This window comes from Lynx canadensis, chromosome D1 (assembly GCF_007474595.2).
Source record: "Lynx canadensis isolate LIC74 chromosome D1, mLynCan4.pri.v2, whole genome shotgun sequence".
Classification (NCBI taxonomy): Eukaryota; Metazoa; Chordata; class Mammalia; order Carnivora; family Felidae; genus Lynx; species Lynx canadensis.
This window is the reverse complement of record NC_044312.2, coordinates 73821667-73840721: the sequence shown is the minus strand read 5'-3', so window position 1 is coordinate 73840721 and position 19055 is coordinate 73821667. Positions and strand designations below refer to the sequence as shown.

Sequence of the window (19055 nt, the reverse complement as noted above, 5' to 3'; positions counted from 1 at the left end):
AAAAAATAAAATGAAACTTGACTCCATTTTACAATATAGAATCATTTCAGATAGGTTATAGAATCAAATGTAAAAGCTAAAATTGTAAAGCTACAAAGGGAAAACATTGGAGAATGTCTTTGTGGCCTTAGAGTTGCAATTACTTAGGACACAGAGAACACTGATCATAAAGAAAAAAATGATAAATTAAAATCAAAATTTAAAACTTCTGCTCATAATCAATTTTTAGATATCTTAATATACATTAAGTAAAAAAAATAACCACGGACAAGGAGAAAATATTGGCAATGTATATCTTTGATAAGGAAAGAACTTCTACAACTTAAAGAAAATAGTCAACCAGATAAGAAATGGGCAAAAGACTTGAGTGGAGACTTCACAAAGGAAAATATATGAAGGGTGGGGGGGGGGGAACCATGAAAAAGTACTCATTCTCTTTAGGGAAAATTACCAGTTAAAATTACCAATTAAAATTACCAATTAAAACAATAATGAGATACAACAAATAATGAATACTTTTCATAGGTAGGTATACATGACCATTTAAATTTGTCAAAGCTGGAGCACCTGGGTGGAGCAGTCGGTTAAGCGTCCGACTTCAGCCAGGTCATGATCTCGCGGTCCGTGGGTTCGAGCCCCGCATCAGGCTCTGGGCTGATGGCTCAGAGCCTGGAGCCTGTTTCCGATTCTGTGTCTCCCTCTCTCTCTGCCCCTCCCCCGTTCATGCTCTGTCTCTCTCTGTCCCAAAAATAAATAAACGTTGAAAAAAAAAAATCTTAAAAAAAAAAAATTTGTCAAAGCTTAGCCAACTGTATACTTAAAATCTATGCATTTTACTGTTTATAAATTATGCTACACTTTAAAAAAATTCAAAGGGAAAAAACTGAAACACCAAAAGTTGACTGGAAACTGCATAATTAAGAGTAGCCACCATTTTGTTGGGAAACTTCTAAAATGTAAGTTTTGGTAGATTTTTGTTCTCTTGGCCCATACCATTTTCAAGAGAAGAATCCTCTTCATCTCCACCCTGGGACACAGAAGCTTCGGTGCCACTATTGTTGGAAGCAAGCTGGGGAAGAGGGCTGAGGTCCCAGTAGGCTTTCATTTAATCTCCCTGTTTTTACTCTGCATCTCATCCCTCTTGGTGCTCCTGAGATCAAAGTCTCTGATCTGGTTTCTGCAGAAACTTTTACCATCCTGCTGGATGGGGTTAGGGTCGTTTCGTGACCTCAGGGCATGGGGGAGGAAGCCTAGGGGGGTTAACTGCTCCTTACATAGACTTGTAGGGGACATCCTCCTGTCTCCCTCCCACTACCCCACCCTCTGAGATGCCTGGAGCCACCTGTCCCTGAAGCTGTCAACATGACACAGGTTGTTTCTCCTGGGACTCCTCTGCAAGCATCAGCTGTAAACCAAGGTCAGTTTCTACATATCCACCCTTGTTCCTTCTTCAGAAACTATTGACCCATCTTCTATCACTGTCATTCCCATGCCTGTTCTCTTTGTCCCTGGGGACTTATGGGTTTTTTTCTTTTTTTTACTCTATTACCAATATTTCATTGTGGGAGGAAGCAGAGGAAAAAAGCCTGGGTTTAAACCACTGTTTTCCCTGAAGACACTTAACCTTCCTAAGCCCCGGTATTTTTGTGCGTAAAACAGGGATAATGATGCCTTCCTCCCAAGGTCACTATGAGAATTTCATTATAGACCTGGGCACACTGCCTAGTGCCTATAGAATTGCAATAAATATTGGTTTCCTGTCCCTTCTTTCCCCATAATTACATCAGGCACCGGCAATGGCTGGCTCACTGCCTTCCACCTTCAGCCCAGACCTTGTCTCTTGCTACCTCCTGAGGGGCCTTCTCTGCTGCTCACCATTTACTGCTCCCTCCTGAGCCTATGCAGAACTGCCAGCATCCCTGAGCACTTGCTGTGTGCCCACCACAGACAATAGCTGTGGCCTCTCTCCTCAAGATACCTCAGTCCATGGAGCATTCTTTCCTTACCTGTTCAGGGATCCTGTCACTTCAGGGTTCTCTCGGGGGCATTTGCAAATACGTGGCATTCAAATGAGGAACACAAAGCTCGTCTGCTCACTTAGAATGCTTACTTTGTGCTACTTTACAAATGAGAAAACTGAGACTCAAGGAAGTTAGCTAACTCACCTAACCCTGACCCTAACCCCTAACCCTAACCCTAAACCCTAACACTAACCCCTAACCCTGAGTTAGGTAAATTAGTTAACTTACTTGAGTCTCAGTGGTAGAATCAAGATTCAAGCCTGACTCCACAGTCTGTACTTATATATACTGTACTACACCACTTAGTGGCCCCAGGGCCCTTGGCTCAGCACCCAGATGCAAAGAAATTTAGAGTGGCACAAACAGCTCCTGTGGCTCCTGCAGTGGCTCAGGGCCCTTTGGAGCAATGTATGACACCCAGATTCTTAGAAGTGCCATAGAAGGAGGTATGGGGCCCAGGGGCCCAGAGGATCCCAGGCATCCCAAGGTACTAGGGCATCTTTAGAAACCTTATCTCAACTCCCAAGAAAACATTCCAGAATGGTAGGAAATGCCTGTCCTTTCTTTACAAGTTGAGACTCTAATAATTTCCTTTGTTTGTTTGTTTTTTTTAACTGAAACTAACAAATTATTTTATTTTCAAAATAGAAGGTAAAAAGCACAATAATTATTAATTCTATTATTCCCTATAATGGATTTGATCATTCAAATCCTTTGAAGTAACCAGTAAATACTCAGATTGTAAGATTTATAATAGGCCCTTACTAATAGCAAATGCTTTTATTTTTTTGTGTTTTTTTAATATATGAAATTTATTGTCAAATTGGTTTCCTCTAATAACTTCCTTTGGACAAGCCCCTGTGGAACATGTGTAAGCTCCTCACAGGACATTTCATACAGCTTATGAGCCACTGTGGCAAACACCCCAAGAGGTGATGGCATTCAATATTAAGAAGGGGAAGGGAACAAGTCTTAGTAGAGCACTCACTACACAGTGCCTGGCTCCTTGCAGCCATTGTCTCATTCAAGTGGTGTTACTACCCTCAATTCACAGATGAGCAAACCCAGGCTCAGAAAAAGTAAGTGAATTATCTGATGTCACATAGCTAGCGACAAACATTAAGGTGACTGGCCTGGGTCCTCTGGACTGTGGATGTTCTTGGCACGGCTCCAAGACCTGAACTGAACTTCAAATGGCCTGGAGCAGAGGAAGAGGATTTGGGTACTGCCCTGCTTGGGTACTGCCCTGTTCAGCCAACAAACAACCAGCAGGACCTTGCAGACAAGAAAACTGATGCCCAGGTGGCCACATAACTTGTCATAGGTCACTCAAGCAATTAGAAATCTTCACATTCTATCCTACCCTTTGGAACGTGGGGACTGAAAAGAAAACCCCACTCTGGCTTTGCAATCTGAGTGAAACTAATCCCTAATGTTGGATAGTGCTTTAGAATCTTGTTTTTCAAATTGTGGTCCCCAGACCAGCAGCGTCTGGATCTCCTGGGAGCTTGCTAGAAATGCAGAGTTTCAGGCTGCACCCCAGGCCTCCCGAATCAGGGTCAGACCCCTAATGATTCATGTGCACACTAATGTTTGAGGAATATAGTTTGAGACCACAAACTGTCATTAAGAGGGATCCCACTGAATCCTTCATTCCTGAGCCCCTCTGGGAGAGAGTCATCAGCCCTCATTGTGCAGATGAGGACAAGTTCAGAGAGGTCACAGGATGGGTGACTGGCAGAACTGAGCCCAGCTCTCTCAGTTCCACCTGGCCACCATGCTTGGCGGTGAGCAACTCTCAGTTCCTGATTCCAGAGGCCCTGGCTCTCCCTGTCCTCAGAGGGGCAGGCTTGTGCACATAAAGACAGTGCTGCAAGAGGCCTTCAACAACAGACGTTCCTCACAAGCTCATCTGGAGCCTACATGGTAGCAAGTATTGTCTACACCCTACCAGTTGGGCCTAGGATCTTGTGCAGGCTCTGGAGACCTCACATCAGTCTCCTGTGGACGCCCTTGCTTGGGAAGAGGAAGCTCCTAACCCACATTATGACCTCTGTATAGGGGACCAGACCCCAGGGCTCACAGACCTGGCATGCTCTGGCCAAAGGGCAGGATCTGGAGTAAGCAGAGTCAGGTTTGAGTCATGGCACCCTGGGCCAACCACTTCCCTCTACCCTGCTGTTGGCCTCAGTTTTCCTCATCAGCAAAATGAGAGTAATGATCCTTCCTTTCTCCTAGGAAGGCTCTGAGATCAAAGGAGGTGATAACACAAAGTGTTTTAACTGTTTTACTGTTAACACAGTAAAGCTCTAACTGACTATTCCCTCCCCTTCCCACCCTGACCCCCCCTCACTTCCCTTGGTTGCCAGGCCTGGCCCAGAACTCCCAGCTGACCACTGATCTCTGCACCAGCTAAAGGACACAGCCCCCGGTTGCCAAGTCATGGGATTGGGCACCCACCTTCTTCTCAGGAGTGAGAACTGGCAACCAGAAGGTCGGGGCCCCTGCAGCCACCTCAGCTTACGAGTACCCACGAGGCACACCCACGGAATTCAGCTCCTGTGGCATCTGAGGCACCTGGGCAGGAGACTATTTGCACTGGGTGGGGCCCTTCTTTTTGCCGAATTACGGGGGCACCAGCCCTCTACCTGAGGGTTTTGGCCAGATCTTTACAGGGAAAGGGGCTGAGAGGTGAAACATGGCTTTTCTCTCCTGGGCTTCAACCCACTGGACCTCTGGAGCATGCCACACACCCCATTCAGTGCTTCTACTCCAGTACCTCACGTAATCCTCATGACAACCTGTTGAGGTGGTAGGCATTGTGATTACTACTCTCATGTTACAGATGAGAAGCTGAGCCTCAGAGAGGTTGGGCCTCTTCCTTGTCCAAGGTCACACAGATGGTAAGAAGAAGAGCCAGGTAGAATCCACTCCAGTTGGATCCCCACACCGCCGTTCTTTCTCGGATTCAGTGCCAGTCATTACATCAGCACCGGCCAGCCCTGGGCTGCCGCCTCCAGCATGGCTGTGTGAGGAACTCCTTGCCCCTCCCTCTGCCTCGTGGGTCCCCGGTTCTGCCAGCCTTCAGGGGTGGGGGACCATGAAACATGGATACTCACCCTTGGGGACAGGCACAGCCTGAGAGGCAGGGGCCATGAGCTGGCACGCTCAGGTTCAGCAGCTGCTGCTCACATGTCCTCTCTCTGCTCAGCTCGGGGTCGGTGTGCAGGTCACTGCAGTTCACGAAGACCTGGCCCACCGGGCAGGCAGTGGCTGGAGGAGAAGAGGGTGGCTGCTGGGAGGAGCACGGACGCTCATCGGGCCTTGGAACACCCAGGCCTGGGGGTGGGCTCCTGGGTGGCAGGGGTGACCAGGGAGACCTGGGGACGCAACTACTGGAAGAGGCAGGGAGACAGGGGGCTCTGATGCTTCCAGAGGCATCCCTTGGGTTCCCAGATGCACCACCAGTACCCAGAGTACCATGTGCTCTCCACAGGGCACTGTTCCAGGCATTTTACATGCATTTTCTTACCGAATCCTGCAACACCCTATGAGGCGTTGTTATCCCCCATTTCCCATATCATGGAAAGAAGTCACTTCTGCTTTCAAAGGCATGATAAAGTGAGAGGAAGTGCCTCAAAGAGAGCAGGAGGAGAGCCAGAAAGAGGATAGCAATGCAGTGTGGCAGGGTGGCCAGAGGACTTTAAACCACAAGGAAGTCAACTTCCCATTACTTACACTTTTGTGACATAAACCCCTTCTCTCTCCCTGAGCCTCCAGTCAAGTCAGCTGTGCACACTTACACCTTGTGTGAGTGCTCGTTTTTAGGGAAATCAATAAAAGGGAGCTGAGTTCCATGCTCAGCCTGGGATGGAGCAGAGAGAAGAGAATAGCCATGGAAGATGAGAGGAAGAAATCTGAAGCCAGAAGCAACACCAACCAAAAACAAAACAAAACAAAAAAATACTTTCAGGAATACATACATGGGGAGAACACAGAAATCCAGGTTATATACAAAGGAGGAAGTGACGGCTCAGAGAAGCGAAGTGAGTTACCCAGGGCGGCACAGCGTGCAAGCATGGGGCAGGATTTGAATCCAGGGCTACCAGACTCTGGAGGCCCTGCCCTTTGCCACCTGCCATGTGATTATTCTCTGACCCCTCTGTGCCAATCCCCATCCTCCCTTCCGCTTCAGTCCCCCGCTCCACCACCTCCACATCATTCACAGGCTGATCCAGTGCCAAGCCACCCTACCGTCTTCTCTATTGCCTGGGACAGTCTCAGAGACCCGGGCTGTCCTCCCCATCTCTATGACCCCCAAGTCTAGCACAGGACTGGGCAGCGTCAGCCTTAGTAGACAAATGACAGCTCAGAACAAGGAAACCCAGGACCCAGGGGAGGCCAAGGGACTGTCCAGTCACCCCAGCTAGTTGCCCCTGGGAGAGATAGTCTCAGCCTCTCCTTCTTGAGAAGCAGGAGGGACAGCTGCCAGGATGGGGCTGAAGTTGGGATGGGATTTCTGGATGCCACCCTCCAAACTGGAGCTTTTCCCAAGACGGTGAGGAAAACAGCAGGCTCAGTGGGCTCAGTGTGGCTGGACTCAGATGTGGCTGGGCTGTCCCTGTCCTGATCTATCCTCTAGCTCCCCACTCGCCTCTCCATAGCCCCACCACGATGGAGGAGCCCCAAGAAGAACCCCCCACCTTCCACCTTACCTGGGAGTCTGCTGTCACAGCTCATGATTCCATCTTTGCAGTGGCTGCAGAGAGAGGGAGGAGTGGGGTGTATACCGGGATTAGCTGACTCAGTCACTGCAAAGCCAGAGACTGCATGCCACTGTGCTCAGGCCCCTGCAGGGTTCAGACAGATATCCCCACTCTGTCCCTGGTCCCCTGCGCAGAGGTGGAGGGTGGGCACTGCTTCGTGGAAAGGTCTGCTAGGCTGTATTTTCTTCAGTCAGCAACTTCCATTTAAAGAGAGGACAGTAGGGGCGCCTGGGTGGCTAAGTCGGTTAGGCGTCTGACTTCGGCTCAGGTCATGATCTCACGGTTCATGAGTTCAAGCCCCGCGTAGGGCTCTGTGCTGACAGCTCAGAGCCTGGAGCCTGCTTCAGATTCTGTGTCTCCCTCCCCTCAGCTCCTCCCCTGCTCACACTCTGTCTCTCTCTCAAAGAATAAATAAAGATTTTAAAAAATTAAAAAAAAATAAAGAGAGGACACTAAATCTGCAACCTAGGGAGCTCACCAGTGGCCCAGAGATGGGATGTCACTGTCTCCAGGGGGATAGTCCATTCCTTGAAAGTGACAGGAGCATTGGTTCCTGCAAAACCCAGGAACAGAGAAAAGTGAGCCAACTCAGGAACTGGGGCAGAGACCCCACTCCCACCCCCCAGCAGCCAGGACCATAAGGACACAGAAAAAAAGCAATGGCATCTACTGTGACAAGTGACACATATCCAGGGAGTGGGGAAGTCAGCCTAGCACCAGGGACAGAGGTCAGGGCTGGGTCCCAGCTTCAGGGCCATCCAGTGAGCTGGCACAAGGACAGCCTCACTGGTCTCTGTCCACCCAAAGCCAACCTCCCTTTGGGCTGGGAAAAAAGAGGTGGTAAGAACAGGGCCATGCTTCCTGAGCCCATGCTGTGTCAGGGAGGGACACAGGACATATATCCCATACTGCTCATTCCCACCCAGCACCTGTTCTGATTGCTCATGGCCTACACCATACTGCTTGTTAAACATTTTGAACACCAGACTAGGCCCTCCAAATATGTCATCTCGTCTATTCCTCCTCAGAGGGTCCTTTATTCTGTCTTTTGGCTCCTCTTTGTAGGTCAGCTGAGGGCCAAGACTGTGTTTCCTCCTCCTCACAACCTCCCACAGCCCCAGTGCAGGCCTTGGAGCAGACCAGTTGGGGGCTGGAAGGGATGTCTGAACTCCTCCAACCCCTGTGCTTCTCAGCCACCTTCTCTCTCTCCAATTCCTCCTCCCATGTAAACCTCAGAGGATCCCTTTTTTGGCAATACTCAACCACAAGTCAGGGGTTGAGGGGGCAGGGCACACATCTGGATCTGAAGGGAGGATCCTGTAGTTTGAAAAGGCTACTGAGTGATTCCAATATACCCCCTATAGGAGCCTCTCTCCAGCCCTTATCCCTCAGTGGAATTTTAGGGGAATTTCTCCCCATTGTGGAAGGGACTAAGTGCCTTGCCAGTCAGCTCTGGGATCCTGGGAGATCACCAGCCCTGAACTCCGCCTCCAGCCACACTGACATGCCACAGCCAGCCTCAGAGCCATCCCTGTCCCCTTGGCCTGGAGCACTCCTCCCTCAGTTCCCCCCATCTTTGCCCACATGTCACCTCAGCAGAAAGGCCTTCCTTCTGTGCATAACAGTACTCCCTCCCTGACTATTTATAGCTTATTACTACCAGACCCTTTAAGTGTCTATTTATTCATCTGTTTTGGCATGAGAATGTGAGCTCAATGAGGGCAGGATTCTGTTCTGTATTTGGCTGAACTTCCAGGGCTTAGAAATGTCTAGAACATATGAGGAGGCCAATAACTACTTGTGGAAGGAGAGGGGAGATGAAGGGAGAGAGGCTGTCTCTGTGGGAGTGTTGTTCTGTTTTATGGGGAAGCCAGGCTAGAGAGGGCTGAAGAGCTGTAGCTGAGGAAAGAGGCCCGAGAACAGGGTCCGGGGAAGGAAGCCCACCCAGGACCACCCAGCGGTGCATCATGCTCTGCCCTGTGGCTGGGGGATTAAGCAGGGACATAAGAGGTGCAGTCAGGCTCCCCAGCCTCAGATGCCCTAGAGACCCTCAGCCTCCTCCCCATCTGAAAGAGGTCACACTGGCCCACTCACCTAGGGACGCAGAGGTCAGCCTGGGTATCCAGATAGGTGTCCGGTGGACAGGCACAGCCTTCCACACACTCGTCCCCGCTGAGGTCGCTGCCACCACCAACCCCACAGGCCACAGGGCTGGCCAGGTCCTGGCAGGTTTGTCCACACAGGGCCACACAGGGGCTATACTCCTTGGTGGCCTCACAGGACAGTGCTGTAGTGGGAAATAAAACTGTGTGTTTTTTCTCCCTCATCCCCACAACTGTGTGAGGTGGAGCCATCATCCTGATGAGGAGAACTGAGAACCAGAGAAGATATTTGTTCAAGGTTACACAGCAGGTCAAGGCCAGACTTGGGATTTGAACCCAGGTCTCACTCCAGAGTCCCACTTCCTCCTGCTACACTACAATGGCAGAGTGGCAGGGGTGGGCCCCACTCCCCAAGCTCAGCCTGGACCTTGCCATTGGTGTTTCTTTTCCTCTGCAGGGCATTCTTCTTAGGTAGTGATATTGGGGGAGGGTGGAGGTCACGACTCCCTGACACCCCCTCCTGCCATCGCTCACACATAGACACATGCACAGATGGGTATTACACACACTTCCGTCCTTCTCACTTCCACACCTATAACACATATGAGCTGTGAAGATCAATTGTGCCCCCTTAAGCAGCCTCTCGGGGCCCTCTGTCCAAAGACTCAGAGCTTCCCTCTCCTCATCTGGCCAGCATCCCACTCCCTTGGGGTCTCCTGCTCCCTGCCAGAGCCAGATTGCCAAGTTCTCACCCCAGCTACACATCAAAGTCTCCATTTAAAAATGCTGATGCCTGCCACCGTTGCCAGATATGTTGTTTTCATTGATACTCAATGTGGCCCAGATATGTGCATTTTTCAAAAGCTCCTATGGAGAGTCTAATATGCACCACTGGTCCCATCCAATCACCTCTGGAAGAACTTTGACTCAGAGAGGGGCAGGAACTTGCCGGAGACACACAGCAATTACCCACAGGGCTGGAACAGAACTCATGTCTCCTGACTCCCAGGATGGAGTCTTTTCCATTTATTCAACAAGCATTTGCTAAGAGCTTACTGAGCGTGGGGCCCTGTACTAGGGCTGGGGGCACAGAGACAACAAAGACGTGGAGAAGAGTGTGGCCCAGGTGTGTGTTGGAAGGGGAAGCAGGGGCCAGCTCACGCCCATCGAGCCACGAGCGCACTGAGGACGATGGGAGCCAGTGATCTTGAGAAGGCTCACTCTGGTTTTAATGAGAGGAGGCCGTGGGGAGGCTTACTAGGAAGCTTCGACCGGGGTGGTGGCAGCAGAGGTGGCAACAAGTGGGTGAATTTGCATCTCAAATCGACAAGCCTGACAGGACTTGGAGACGGACTGGCACTGGCGGCGAGGGTAACAGAGAAGCAGCCATGTGCCACATGCCCTTGTGTCAGGTTTGGGTGGCCAAGGGGATGGAGAACACGGGAGAAGCAGTTTGTGAGGTGGAGGTGTTAGGCTGCAGGGGCGGGAGGGGCAGGTGGACCCTTGAGTCTGGAGCCCAGGATCTTCCAGTGACCCTCACGTAGAGGCACATGTGTGGGGCACTCACCACAGGCTGGCAGGTGGGCGCGGAAGTCAACAGGGAGCCCGTGGCGCCGGCAAAGGTGAGCATAGTGGGCCAGCGTGGCACACAGGCAAGGCTGCCCGCAGCGGCAGGCGTCCTGGCGGCACTGCTCAAAGTAGGGCACGGGGCTCAGGTACACCGAGCAGGGCGCAAACAGCTCCCCGGTGAGCACGCTGCAGGACTGCACCGCATAGGAAGCTGGAGATGGGAGGGACAGGGGCAGGGAGTGGGGGTCTGGTTTGCCTGGTGCTCCAGGCCCCAGCCTCTTCCTGCCTCCCCACAGTCCAGGGGTCTGTTGGCGTGAGAAGGTGGGTGGGAGAGAGTGTGGGTGCACAGAAGGGATGTGAGCAGGGACCTGAGCGCATGGCTGGTTGGGAGTGGGTGGGTACGGTTTGGTCAGTCCAGGTGTGAGTCGGTGGCTGGCCAAGGGCATGGGTGTAAATGATTAAAGGAGAGTGAGTGGGGGCACCTGAGTGGCTCAGTCACTTGAGTGTCCGACTTCGGCTCAGGTCGTGATCTCACAGTTCGTGGGTTCGAGCCCTGCGTCCGGCCCTGTGCCGACAGCTCAGAGCCTGGAGCCTGCTTTGAATTCTGCGTCTCCCCCTCTCTCTGCCCCTCCCCCACTCGTGCTCTGTCTCTGTCTCTCAAAAATGAATAAGCGCTAAAAAATTGTTTTAAGAAAATAGAGGAGAGTGAGCATGTGTATGTGTGTTTAGTGCATTCATGCAATACATTCCATCTTGTGTGAGACATGAATCCATATGCTGGGAGGAGACACGGGAGTGAACAAAACTGACAAAATTCCTGCCCTCGTGGAGCTTACAGTGTGGTTGAAGGAGACCATCACTAAACAATTTATACGGCAAAGCAGAAGGCAAAGACCTCGGAGAGTGAGAAAGCGGGGAAGGAGGTTAGCGATCGAAGGTGGGGTGGGAGGGGCGATTGCAATTTTAAAGCAGGTGGTCAGGAAGGCCTCGGTGGCAAGATGAAGTCTGAACAAAAAGTTGAAAGAGGTGAGGGACTTTAGTGAGGAAGAGCATTCTAGGTGGAAGGAACGGCAGGTGTAAAGGCCCAGAGCAGAGAGCAGAGCTGGCTGTGCAGAAAGGACAGCAAGGAGGCCCGTGTGGCCGGAGCAGAGTTGGGGGTGCAGGGGGAAGGGCAGAGAGGCTAGGGCCTGGTGGGGCCACTGTGAGGGCTTAGACTTTTGCCTTGAGACGGGAGAGCCAGTACAAATGTGTGTCTACGTGGCAGTGATATAGCGTGAAGTTTCTGTCTGCCTGACCCTTACCAGAAGGGAACCACGGTCCCCTCTCTGCAGCTCCACCTTTTCTTATCACTCCTGCCCAACCCGACCAGCCTCCTCAGGCCCAGAGTTCCCATCTCACTCCTCTCAAACCAGTCCCACCTCACCCCACTCCCCCCTCCCTCTCCCCTCACCTCACCTGCTTGCAGGTGCACATCACAGGGGTCCAGAGGGGAGCCAGAGACCAGCGGGGAGCAGGCGGACAGAGTTTTCCACGAATTGCCAAAGAGTTGTGGGGTACTCTCAGGCACACCCACTGGGGACCTGCAGTCATGGCACAGCCACATTCACACACTTGGCCGTGTGGACCCAGGTGGACATACAGCATACCAGATAAGTATCTATCTACTCCTGTATACACACATAGACCAAGCATGAGCACACACACTCAGAGGCGCATATGTACCCACCCAAAAGCGTAACACCCATAGGCCTATATACACCACTTGCACATGCCCTCAACATACACACACACAGCACAAGTATCTGCCAAACATGTAAACAGACAAGAGGGTCTACACAGTCACATTCAAACACATACAGTTATGGATGTGCGCACACACACACATACACACACACACACACATCATATCACATAACATCACATTTAACAGGCTCCAAAGGGACTCAAAACTGGCTTGGGGCCGGCCACACGTTACCCTATCTTCACCACCCGCCCCCCAGCTCTTCATGTCAGAAAGAGAGAAACAGGGATACCATGAGCCAAACTTCACTGGATTAAGACTTCCTCCTCCCTTTTCCATAAGCAGTTCCCAAAAGCTCCTTTGCGCCCCTCACCTTTCTCTCTAGGTAGGAAATAGTCACACAAGAGGTAATAAAGGAAGGAAGGAAGGAAGGAAGGAAGGAAGGAAGGAAGGAAGGAAGGAAGGAAGGAAGGAAGGAAGGGGGAAAAAACGTGTCTCCTAGACATCACCAGTCTCCCAGAGTCACCAAACTCGAGGAGATGGTAGACTGGAGACAACATAGCATGCACGGGGTGGGGCAGGTTCTGTGTGACACTCAGCATGCCCGCACTACTGCTCCAGAGCAGTGAGAGCACCCAAGTTACACCCAGCCACTGTTCTGCCCAGAGTTCACATTCAGGAAGGTGCCAGGCAGCCCACACACTAAATCAGGGTCGTCTGTCCCCCACCACTCCGGCCAGCTGCCCTAACATCAGTCCCACCAGGCAAGACAGCAGAATGCTACATTTTTTAATGTGCATGCATCTAAAAGGTCTCAGTTTTGGGGCACCTTGTTGGCTCAGTTGGTCAAGCATCCAACTTCAGCTCCGGTCATGGTCTCATGGTTCGTGGCTTTGAGCCCTGTAATGGACTCTGGGCTGACAGCTCGGAGCCTGGAGCCTGCTTCAGATTCAGTGTCTCCCTCTCTCTCTGTCCCTCCCCTACTTTCTCTCCCTCTCTCTCTCAAAAATAGATAAACATTAAAAAAAAATGTAAAGCTCAGTTTCTTTTTATTCTTGTTTTTCTGAATGAATCTGAGTTCTCATTTCTGGCTGAAGATAGTGTCTCCTGTTTACTTCTGCATCACCTAATGCATGTCACTTGAAAAATTGGCCAGAACCTCTAGCCTTCAAGATCAACCCCTTATTCTCCTTTCAGGAAAGTCTGACTCTTGTCCCCTCCCAAGTTTCTAAACTGTATCCATGCTCAGATAGTCTTTCTGTCAACCTAGGAAACAGCCTTCCCCTGAACATGGGAGGCACACACGGTGCAACCCTTAAGAACCAAGCAGGAAAGACATGTGGCTTAGACTGACCTGGGATAGAAAGCAGGAGTTTTGGAATCATTGGTTCACAGGGGGCTTATGCTCATCTAAAGGTGCTCACAGTCAATTAAAACAAGGAAAACCATGAACCAAATCAAACGCAGCCTGAGGTCCACCAATTTTAAGACCTCATTATAAAACAGTATTTCTCAAGGTATGGTCCACAGATCTCAAGGTATGGTCTGCAGATCTCTTATGCTAGAATCGCAGTGGTTACTTATTAAAAGTAGAATTCTTGGGCCCCAACCCAAATCAGATACTCCAGAAGTAGAACCCAGGAATCAGCATTTTAACAAGCTCTTCAGGTGAGTCTTTTGCACAGAGAAGACTGTGGGCCACAGCCTTAAAGAAATACGCTTAAATTTAAATGCCGAAGAATAAATAATCAATGGTGCATGCGTGGCACAGTGAGAGACCCAGGGAGTTTGCGAAAGATGTTTTCAGGCAGAGCCTCCGGATACCCGGCCTTCCGGGGCCCCACCCTCTCCTTCTGCTTCCGGGCATGGGCACGTACAGGAAGTCGTCCTGCGTGTTGCCGTTGAAGGTGCCACAGAGGCCCACGGTGTCTTCCACCCATCGCTGGTCCACCTGCAGGTAGAGCCGCAGTCCTTGGCGGTCGTAGAGCACCCGCACGCCCACGTTGGTCCTCACCCGCAGGAACATGGAGGACAGCCTCCGGATCTCAAAGGCGTCTGGGCACAGAACCAGAAAAGGGATGTGGGAAGTTCTGCCAACATGCACCCACCCACCGCCCCAAACTGCATGGTCCTCACTGACCTGGATACCCAGCACAGTGTTCACACCCAGTGAAGCCCTGCTAAGGAGTTAGTTTGGGAAGCCTTGAGGAAATCCTGTTCAGTGATGAAACAGAACCCAGAGACAACTGACCACAGCAACCTAAGAATTTTTTTTTTTTTTTTTTTTTTAGCACCAAGTGCCAGTTAAAGCCTTGCCTGCATAAGGAACTGATATATTTCCTTCTGTAGCAAAGGAGAATTCTGTTAACTACCCATTTTTTTCACAATGGCCACCAGGAAGCTCACAATACGATTTTAGATTCAATTGTAGTGAAGTTTTCACCTCTTGTGGCATGCATTTCTTTGGCCTCTTTACACCTCTCCCCCTGCATCCCCACTCAATCTTGAACCCCTACTTTTTTTTCTTATTCATTTTCTCTGGTGCTATTTTATTTCTTAATAGTTTTTGCATTTTTGTTAGATGTGCTTCCTATGAGCTACCACTGATCCCTTGTGGAGTCAGATAGGATAATAAGTAATTACAAAATAAAATAGGGATAGAGAACAGCCTCATTCATATCCTTATGTTAGGAGAAGGCATCATACTGCTGAGATGCCTAGTGTCATGTTGGGATGGGGACAAAGACCATCTTACAAGTCCAGAGTCCATGTTCCTGGGACCAAGGTGCCCTCTGGCCCGATTCACCCAATGCTAAAATGTGAGCTCTTGCCCATGTGGCAGTGCCTTTGGCCAGAGACAGTGCTTGGAAGAAGAGGCCTGGGCAGCCAGCTCCCAGTTACTTCTTGTCCATGAAAGCCATACCATCCGTGTAGGGTGGGGTGACCTTGTACTGGTCAAACAGAAGGACATCCCCCGCTTGGGTCAGGGTCACCTGCCTCCGAGGGTCCTGATGCAGAATCACTGACACTGACTGGACACAGACTCCGTCCTGGTTCTGGAGAAAGAGGAAGGCAAATAGGGCGGAGTTAGTCTGTCTGTCCTGCTGGTCCCAAAAGAGGCCCCAAGATTGGGTATTCTAGTGCAGTTTGAGGTCAGAGACAGGCTGAGACGGAACCCCCAAAGGACATTAGGAGTCCTCTAACCAAATGCTCTCATCTGGGAATGGGAAGGCAGAGGCTAAGATTGGAGAAGGTTGGCAGAGCTGGGATAATGCAAATAAAAAGACAGTCAAGTCTTAGGCTATCTATGACAGAGAGCAGAGATAGACCCCCCCCCCCGGATGGCCCAGAGTCTAGCCTCAGAAACACTGGCCTCCCCACTCAACTACAATACAGGACTTTAATTTCATCCTTTTACAGGTGTTTATATAGCTCTTTCCATGTGTCACATCCTGCAGAGTATCAAGCTCTACTCATAGGCAGGCAGGAAATGAGCTAATAATATCTGGGCCTCAGGTTCTCATCTCTGAAATGGGTAGTACACGTTGGGCCCATTCATACCTCCTTCCACAAGAAGACATCCATACAACCATACAGTGATGAACGTGACAGATATAGTCCCGGGCCTCATGGAGAGTACATATTTGTGTGGGACACAGACACTAAACAAGTAATTACAAAGTTGGTTTTTAAATTACTGCTGAGATCAGTGCTACAAAGAGGTGTAAGGTGCTAGGAAAGCATATAGTGAAGGAACAAGATTTAGTTTGCAGAGGCAGGAAAGGTCATCCTTAGGGAAAGATAATGATGATGTAAAAATCATAACAAAACTCTTAGTAATACTATAATTTATTATAATAACAGCTAACTTTATTTTATTTAAAGAAATTTTTTAATGTTTATTTACTTTTGAGACAGACAGACCTTGAGTGGCGGAGGGGTAGACAGAGAGGGAGACACAGAATCCAAAGCAGGTTCCAGGCCCCATGCTGTCAGCACAGAGCCTGAACTGGGGCTCAAACTCATGAACCGCAAGATCATGACCTGAGCCAAAGTTGGACGCTTAATTGACTGAGCCACCCAGGCGACCCTAATAGCTAACTTTAGAGTTACTATGTTCAGGTTACTATTCTCATCTTTTTTACATGTATTTACTCACTTAATTCTCATAGCAGTCTTATGTAGTAAGTACCACTAACAACCTCACTTTGCAGATCAGAAGACTGAGGCACAGGAAAATGTGACAGTTGAGCTGAGATCTGAAGGGTACAGAGAAGGTAGCTGGGCAAAGAGAGAAGGCAAGAAGGGGGATACCAGGGATAGTGAACAGGCTATACAAAATTCCCTGACACAAGAAGTACATAAAAGTACATTAAAAAAGTACATCCAAGTACATCAAAGAAGACCAGAGGGCCAGAGCCCACTGAGAAAAGTGGTTTAAGGTAAATTCTTCAAGAGGTAGGCAGAGGCCAGCTTAGGCAGAGCTTTGTAATATTTTAGGACTTTATCCTAAGTCCAAAGACAGCCAAAGAAAGTATAACCTGAAAGTGATATAATCAAACAGCGACATGAGGAAAGAACTAGAACTTGAAACTTTTCAGGAAGGCATTATGCAACAAGCTACAACCTTTCTTCCAAGCTCCTTCCCAAGGAGACATAAAATCCCTGAAACAGCTCAAAACCATTGTGTCTAAAACATCACCTTCTTTGTCAAGCCCACTCATCCTCTGGTCCCCTCTGGACATGTCATTGGTGCAGGAAGAAAGTCTGCACCCTTTAGTCAAAGTCTCAGGCTCAAGTCTTGATGTCACTGAAAGCTGAGACCTTAAAGACCTCATTTAAGTTACCTAAACCTCAGTTCTCTCCTTGTGAAATAGAGATAGGACAATACTTGGTTGGTCCTGCCTGGTTTGATAGTGAGAAAAAAAGTGTTCATGGAGGGGTGCCTGGGTGGCTCTGTCAGTTGGGCATCTGACTCTTGGTTTTGGCTCTGGTCATGATCCCAGGGTCATGGGATCAAGTCCCGCACCAGGCTCTGCTCTGAGTATGGAGCCTGCTTGAGGTTCTCTTTCTCTCTCTCTCTCTCTCTCTCTCTGCCCCTCTCCCCTACACACACACACACACACACACACACACACACACACACTCTAAAATTAAAAAAATTATGGGGCGCCTGGGTGGCGCAGTCGGTTAAGCGTCCGACTTCAGCCAGGTCACGATCTCGCGGTCCGTGAGTTCGAGCCCCGCGTCAGGCTCTGGGCTGATGGCTCAGAGCCTGGAGCCTGTTTCCGATTCTGTGTCTCCCTCTCTCTCTGCCCCTCCCCCGTTCATGCTCTGTCTCTCTCTGTCCCAAAAATAAATAAACGTTGAAAAAAAAATTAAAATTAAAAAAATTAAATTTTTAGGAAAGAAAATGTGCATGGAATACTTTGGAGGTTGCATTTGTCAAAGCCCAGAGAACTTTATAGCATAAAGAGTGAACCCTAATGTAAACAATTAAAAAAATCATGGAGGAAGTCAGAGGATCCCAGGATGGAATGCAGACTGTGACCAAAGAATCTAACTGTACAGCTATACAAAACTACCTCACTGACGGGGGTGCAGGGAAAGGTGTTGACCTAAGAAGCCTTGGAAATAAGTGGAGTTTGTAAGACTAAAAGCAAAAGAAACTATGCATAAGCACTGTACTCTAGTTGATAAAGTTCTTTCCCATGGAGGTATGGATTAATAATTCTGGTACTTCTATACATGTATACTGGAATTGAACAATTAGATAATTAGATGGAGGACAATGGAAACCATATTTCTCACTGTTGGAGTGGGTGTTTATAAGCAAGGGGCGGGATAAGCAAGGGGAGACTAGAATGACCCATGTGGCAATGGATTAGAGTTGGAACATCAATATGAGCTCCTTCTTAGCATATAGATATAGAGGGCTACTGATAGATTATCTATAGTTATGTGTATATATATTGGTTATACAAGGATATTCATAGGTTATACATATTATTTCCTTTTTCTATCGGCTGAGAGGATCTAAAAGAAATGATACCCCAGTAGCAACGAGCACACCCAGTACCCCAGATCTTGATGTCTAATACGATTCTCCAAAAGGAGCCCAGAGCATCTGATAATACTTTTTCAGGAATGGCTGATTCCAGGAATGTAACAGGAAATATGCAAGATGAGCCTGGTGCATCTTATAGGACTATAAAGTAAGGCAGTAGGCAGCACGCGCGCACAAACACACACACACACACACACACACACACACACACACACACACACACAATGATGGGGGTATACCAAAGGGACCCAAGAGCCAACTGAAAGACTACCCAATGGTTCAAGCTGGAAAAATTTGAGTAACAAAATAAAAAAGGAAGCATTGGTTCTTATCCAAAGTATAAAATAAATATCCCGGGTCCATGCTGACATAAATAAATGATTGACAAAAAAAATATGTCAAGGGAAAAAAAGACAAATTTCCTATGCAGAAAAATTCCAACTAATGTATGTAGATTCTCTGCCTTCAAGGAGAGGGAGCATAACTCCTTACTCTTTAACTGTGGGCTGACTTCTTTCAAAGAGAACAATATGGTAAGGGGGAAAAGAGGAGTAGCGTTACAGAGGAGGATGTGACAAACACTGCCTCAGCCAAATGACCAAGGTCAACCTCAATAGTGATAAACCATGTTGGTATATGTATCCTTGATAAGATGTGATGAAAATAGCAATTTACCTCTTATCTTCCTCCCCTAAATCCCTAACACCATTCTAACCATGAGAAAAGCATACAAATCCCAACAGAGGGGCATTCTACAAAATATCTGACCAGTACTCCTCAAAACTTTCA

General features: G+C 49.0%; 1 protein-coding gene across 1 annotated transcript in view; it reads right to left on the bottom strand.

The window, feature by feature from the left end:
- OTOG (otogelin) overlaps positions 1-19055 on the bottom strand; it is a 90378-nt gene that overhangs the window by 54710 nt on the left and 16613 nt on the right. Inside the window, exons 16-23 of the mRNA XM_032595077.1 lie at positions 15123-15255; positions 14077-14254; positions 11914-12038; positions 10457-10669; positions 8882-9074; positions 7266-7340; positions 6737-6780; positions 5141-5294 (exon numbers count right to left, since the gene is read on the bottom strand). Coding sequence (XP_032450968.1) covers positions 5141-5294; positions 6737-6780; positions 7266-7340; positions 8882-9074; positions 10457-10669; positions 11914-12038; positions 14077-14254; positions 15123-15255 — 1115 coding nt within the window. The remainder of the gene's footprint in view (positions 1-5140; positions 5295-6736; positions 6781-7265; positions 7341-8881; positions 9075-10456; positions 10670-11913; positions 12039-14076; positions 14255-15122; positions 15256-19055) is intronic.